Raw genomic sequence first — 6,802 nt, 5'->3', positions numbered from 1 at the left:
AAACCACAGAAATTATGTAGATGAACTCTTCTTATTATAAGCAGATGAAATAGCTTACGTTTATTGCATAAAATGTCCTTCTCATTAAATCATCAGGCGATACGGTTTTTTTTTTGAATATATACGGTATCTGAGGGGAAAAAAGGAACTAACATTCCATCTTAGAAATTTGAAAAATTCCTAATATCTGTGCCAAAAGAAGTATGCAAGTAAAGAGTTTTAAAAACGTGTACAGCATAGGAGGTGTAGATGGGTGCTGTATTCTTGTAGTGATACCCAAAAGAAGGTAACACTTAATGTAGGAGCTGTAGCAATATGTGGAAAATACGCTATTCCAGGACAAAGTAGTTTTTAAAAAAGGCACTTGGCAAGATGTATCAACTTCTTGTGCGTCTGTTTTAAAATGAAATATATTTGCCAGTAAGAGTGGAAACCTTATCATAAAGTCCATACCTTATTCTTAAAGTGAAGGCAAACACAAACTTAACACAGACTTTTTGATTTTTTTTCTTTCAGAAATTTTGACTAGCAGAAACAGGGGAAAGGAGAGATGCAGAGAATAATTGGGTTGCCACTTTATTGCCAGCACTGAAAGATGCACTAAAACTATGCAGCTCCCTAAAGTCCAACCATTTGGAATGTGTGCGTGAGCACACATGCACAGCTTTTATGTGGGTTTTTTTAAGTCAAAAAAAAAAGTCTGCTGGAGATAAGAGGGATCAACTTTGAATAAACTCATGAGGAGTGTTGACTCTTGCTTCTTCCATCATCTTTCAAAATGTGATAGCAGCTCAAGACACTCATAATATATCTGGCCACAGAAAATTCATGTAGGGACAAGAAAAAACAGGGGTGTGTACACTTTTGGAAACCTTTGAAGTCTTGCATGCATGGAAAAGTGTAGCAAAACCATTATTAACCTTTATCAAACTATGTGTGCGAGATGCATGTTCTAGAAATGTTTGATGTTCTGTAAAGTGTTCATTATGAAATTTTTCTTTTCCTTTTTTTTGGGCTATCATTTCACTTAAGGGTAGCAACTTCATTAATGGTATTTTAGCGCAGATAGTGTTGTGGAGTTGCCCTAGGTTTTTTTTTTTTCTACTTTTTTTTTCAAGCAACAATGACATAACTGCTTGAAATTTATTTATTTTAAAAATGGTGTAAGAAGTACAGAGTAGTAGGAGACAGGAAGATTTTTATATTTTTCTTCTGCAAGAACAAGTTCTGTGAGGTGAGTATTTCTGAAAAAAAAAAAAAAAAAAAAAATGAAGCCTGTCCAGGTAATCAAACAAACTGGTATGAATTTATCATGTTGTATCACTCACTAGGTGGTGTTTGAAAGGCAGTAAAGGCATTGTGTAAAGGACTGTGAATTTCTTCTTTTGAAAAAGCAGGAGTAGTGCAAATGTACACTGAAGGATGCCTTTTGTATTTGTGCTCTTGCTTTACCTGTTTTTTCCCATCATTTGTTGACCCAGCTAATTCTAATGGTAGCATGAACAAAGAAATTTTAGTTGTGAAAGTATCTTGGTAGTATTTATTTTCCACAGGAGAGAAAATGCAGAAACATTACATTGCCATTTTTTTCCTCTTTCATCGCTCCCTAGGTGTTTTCTCAAATATTTTTTCATAAGAAACAAAATATTTTGTATTTAGTTGTGCAATAGGTGTAGGATATTACGCAACTGTGTAATGGCTTGTTTGTATATGTGTATATACACACACACATATATCTTCTTGGTAGAGTAACAAATGCTATCTAACCTCGAGTGCATTAACTTTTGCATATGTTTAAGCTACATAATAAGCATATTGCAAAGATTATAGATGTTTTTGGTGTTAACCTAGGAGGGACCTTAAAGACACTTGCCAGTACTGATTCTGGAGTGGAAGCAGTGTGGGCATGATGCTAAAGGAGAGCTGTAACATGTCTGTGGAGCTACCAACCAGTGGCTACAGTGTGAAACAAATGGATAGATTTCATAGGTTATACATGGAAGAAACTCCTCAGACATTCCTTTTTATCCCCTAAAACTATCAGAGGTCTAATCCTGTCAGTCCGCCCTGCCTGGCTGTAGTTACCACAGCGAAATAAAGCCTCGGCAGTCTGAGTGCTTGATACTAGTGTGCTAAACCATGGTCATGTTACTGCTGTAAAGACATCCTCTTTCTTACAATAGCTTGGGTAATTTCTGAAGATGTTTTAGACAGACAGACCTCATTAAAAAGCAGCTATTTGGCAGTCTCTGCCAATCCACAAGCTGCATTGAAGTGTTAAGCATTTTGTCCACATAATACTAAATACTTTTAAATGTCTTTTCTGGATGCAATAAAGAAATCAGTACAGATTTTTCTTGCTGTAACTGAATGTGAATTTGAAAAACAAAATAAACGTGAATCTGAGTTTGCACTGAACTCTCTATGGCCATGTGTTTCTATTGACTGACTTCACTAGGTGCTGGACCAAGCTCTTCGACTATAAAATGATAGTGATGACTTTATCGTACCACAGAGTTCTGTTAAAAATTCACATGAGCATCTGTGATAACCGAGATCTTGAAAAATTTCCAGATATTAAAAGCATAATGTTTACATTGAAAATGACCATTATCCATGCTTTGTATTTAGAAGATAGCCAAACAAATGAGTGAATGAGAATATACTGCTCCTGTCTTCTTTAGCTGTAACTTAATAATTTTGCAGGTAATAGTCTTGCAGTGTCAAAAGACCTTAACTCATTCTATGCTGGAATGGAATCATTGTACTGTACCGGCCTGTTCTCTTATGACTCTATAAAGTCTTTTTCCAAAATCATTGCATAATTGTTAATTCTGTTTAATATTAAATAGTTTTTCTGATGCTGACTTTACCTGTGCTATATTTTGCTGCAGAATTTTCTTAAAAGGAATATATCTCATATATATGTATACATGTTTATTTTTCTTTTTTCAGGGCATGGCTTTTACCTTGGAGGAGAGGCAACAGTTGAATATTCATGGATTATTGCCACCTTGCTTTGTTGGTCAAGATGCTCAGGTTTATAGTATTCTTAAGAATTTTGAAAGGCTGACGTCTGACCTAGACAGGTAAAGTATGGCTATGAAACTTTATACTAGTTATCAAACTGTGAGTCCCATATTTATTTTTTTTATGGCAGTAAAGATGAAATTTTGTGGGGGGTTTTTTGAGCTGTGGTGGTTGATGATTGGGAATCATTAAGCTAAATACATACTTTTGCTAGAATGCTTTCTTCAAAAAGTCAACTCCTAATTTTAAATTGTAATATTCCAGTGGTGTTCACATGAATTTATTATTTCAATAACCAACTGATATAAAGGTCATCAGAAGCAAATGGATTCATGTGAAACCAAAATTCAGTAATGTCTTTACATGCATATAGATACAAATATATAACATTTTAAAAATATTATAAAATTAGTATGTAAAATAGTGGAGACCCCTGCTTCAACCCCTGAGAAAACTTTTTCTGTCCTGTCCCTGTCTCCTTCTCAACTCTGCCTTAAAGTAGTCCCTTTGTGATACAGCTATGGTTTCATATGTTTCACGATGGTTAAGATTTTAAGTTGATTTCAATTGTTTTTTTCTACTTGCATTGCTGGAATTTCTGTTCACCTGTAAGTTAAAAGAAGGAATTAAAAGGGCCTTTTATCCCATTGTTGTATGTGTTTCTTAACTAGCAAAGAAATTTTGCTCCTACTTCAGGTCACAGGAGAAAAGCCCTTGTGTTTCTCAAAACATCACTGATTGAAAGTTACAGGTCTGGCTATGTGAAATTCAAGAGAAGAGTAGCAGTATTTCCAAATCTTAATTCTTTATTTTTTTTTAGCAAAAAACTGTGGATATTTAAATGGCTCTTTGCCAAAATGAAAAATTTCTGCAGGAAAGGAAAAAAGAAGTTAGCAGTTTTAAATAAGAGTATTAAAAGTTTGAATGTTGTGCCATTTGAACCACAATAAAACACCATATACTGAAATTTTGATTGCGCTGAAAATCATCAAATTAAAATAACTGTCTGCGAGTATCATGGAAATACTTTGCAGAAAACTTGTTTTATCATGGTGAAAGAAGGAAAAGAAAAATCTGTCTGTCTTGGGGTTAAGGGAGGAAAGGAACATTTCTTTTTAAAGTGCACTTAATCCACACCTGGTAGACACAAATAATACACAAGTATAAATAAATATAAATATGTTTACAAATAAATGTAAATAAAAGGTTTTCCAGAAGCCATTTGCTTCAGATAATTTTTTTCCAAATCTGTTCCCGTTAAGCTTAATGTCTGTATATAATTAATTAAACAAAAACTCAATATAATTTTCATTCATAGAAATAACCTGAAACTATTTGAAGTTTGGCTTTTTTCTCACTAATGTGATCACTAGTCAAAATACTTTAATTAAGAATTTAGTAATTAACATAAGGAAAAAAAATTAAAAGCTGTCTTTATTTTCCAGTCTTATTCTGTGGCATGTGGCAGTGGTATTTTCTCAACCATAACTTTTGGTCCAGGTATTTCTATCTTCTCCTTTCCCTTATAGTCTGAATAAACAGTGTGGCTCAATTTATAACTCTGAATAAAATGGATTGGTGTCTTCATTCTTGGAGATATTAAAAAATGGCCTGAACATGGTCCTGGGCAACCTGCTCTAGTTGACTCTGCTTTGAGCAGGCGGTTGGATGAGGCGATCTCCAGAGGTCCCTTCCAACCTCAGCTAGGCTATGATTTCATAACGCAGGTCCATAGCAGTTAAGAAATAAGTATAAAAGCTTTCAGGGGTAATCTTGGGTTAATGCAAATTTGTGTAAATTAAATCAGGTTGGCCCTTAAGCACTTAAAATAATATAAATCCACACATTCCCCCCAAATGAAATTGTTTCTTTAAGAAATCATATTTATATTCTGTGTGAATGCCCAGCAGGCCTAAATTGACAATTCATGTCATGCTATGCTTTGATAAATATTATATTGCTGTGGTGTTTTCTCCAGTTTTTAGCAAAATAAAAGCATTTGTATATGACATGTGTAGGTTTACATTTATGGCCACTGATTGAAAGACTTGGTAACATTTGCATGCAGGAGGTACTTCCTTTGAAGACTCTCAACGATGACATCTTGTGCTCCTTTGCAGAGATAAAATGCTTGTGTGAACTGAGTGTGCAGAAACTTGCACGTGCAAAATGTGATTTGCAGCTGTATTTATAAGTCAAGTGTCTGAAAATTTTATTGGAGTGTGTCAATAGAGATCCTGCTCTGAGAACATGTGCATTACATGTGCGTGAGCTCAGTCCTCCAAGTTCAATATGCGAACTCTGGTCTCCTGTACTTATATCGAAGCATTTTAAAGGGAAGAGTGACTGTGATCAAGCCACACTCTTTGGATACCTTCACTGATGGAGAATGCCAGAAGACATTGACTATTTTAACTGGAACTTGAAAGAAAATCTCAAGTGCCCCCTGTAGAGAGAGGGGCTCAAGGACAACCTTGCTTAAGACCATGCTGCTATTGCCTTCTACTGAATGTAAATGTACTAATTCTAGGAAAAAAAAAAAAATCTTCCAGTATGCATCTGGCATAGTCTTCACTCCCATAGGAGTGGTGATTGAAAAGAGATAAAGGGAAGCTGTTGTTTTCTTCCTAGAGCTTGGATTTGATCGTGGGTGTATACCTGTGTGTTTTGTCCAAATACAAAAGATGAAGTGCGAGCATTTGAATATTGCGGAGGTGGAAGCTGTTAGACTGAAAGATATTGTGTGATGAAACATTAAGGCTGTGTATGACAGCATCTTAACACTGGCAGGATTGTAGCTTGCCCTGGTTTTGACTGGAAATAGCGTGTGTGTAAATCCATAAAGCTAAGCTGATATTACCATGGCATGACATGTTTTGGCATGCCTGAAACTCCTTTGCTGACTTGTAGCATGGAATTGCCGTGCTCTGAAATACTAAGAGTTCACACACATAATGAATGTGAAACAGCAGTGAATATGTTGCCTGGTATGCTTGGCAGAAAGGAAGCCAATAACAGGAAATAATTCTATTCCTCTAACTTAATTTGGAAAAGCTGTGATGGATTCTGAAAGTAATTTAATATTTTTTTTTCCCTCTCCTGTATGTTCTTAATTGTCTCTCTTCTTGCTCTGTATTGACACTGAAATCATTGCCACTGATAGCCACATCTTCTCTCTGGGCCTTTCTTTCTCCAAAGAGTCACACTGGTAAAATGTTTTGCTGGATGTGTGAATATTAGGAGAGGTGCTATCAGATCACTTTTTCCTGAAAAAGCTGTGTTATTTTGTTTTTTCTTAAAGTTCTTTGTCTTTTATAGCATTTCCATATAGATACTGATGATGCAAAGTAATGGAGCTAAGTATCTCACACAGCTTAAAAATAACAGCATTTCCTCCCACTTTCCTTTATTTGCTGTCATGTTTTGCAAGCAAACTTCAGGTTTGTTTTTTTTTTACCATTCTGTTTTACCTTGTAAAATGCATGCCAGTGATAGCAGGACCAGTTATCATAAGAAATCATCAGTAATTATCTGGTATTTATATCTGTTTTCTTTTGGGGTTTGGATGATACTTGGTTTCTGTCCTTTTGTTGCTACTGTATTTCATTCCCTTCATAATAGCAGACTAGCATGAAAAGTTCTTAGGTGAAGTAAAGGCAAGGGGCAAAAGTGACATAATGAAATTTGAATGCTTGGCAATCCCCTCTGTCTTACTTGCCAGACCTTGGTTTTCATCCTCTGAAACTCTTCCCCGAAATCTTCATTCAAGACT

The 6,802-nt window shown here is 35.3% G+C and overlaps 1 protein-coding gene across 1 annotated transcript in view; it reads left to right on the top strand.

Moving 5' to 3' along the window:
• The first annotated feature begins 2,958 nt into the window (after positions 1–2,958).
• ME1 (malic enzyme 1, NADP(+)-dependent, cytosolic) overlaps positions 2,959–6,802 on the top strand; it is a 139,063-nt gene continuing 135,219 nt past the window's right edge. Inside the window, exon 1 of the mRNA XM_009887468.1 lies at positions 2,959–3,089. Within this exon, the coding sequence (XP_009885770.1) occupies positions 2,959–3,089 (131 nt within the window). The remainder of the gene's footprint in view (positions 3,090–6,802) is intronic.

This window comes from Charadrius vociferus, unplaced genomic scaffold (genome assembly GCF_000708025.1).
Source record: "Charadrius vociferus isolate BGI_N301 unplaced genomic scaffold, ASM70802v2 scaffold185, whole genome shotgun sequence".
Taxonomy (NCBI): domain Eukaryota; kingdom Metazoa; phylum Chordata; class Aves; order Charadriiformes; family Charadriidae; genus Charadrius; species Charadrius vociferus.
Note: the sequence above shows the minus strand (reverse complement) of the source record. Positions and strands in the feature narration are given on the sequence as shown.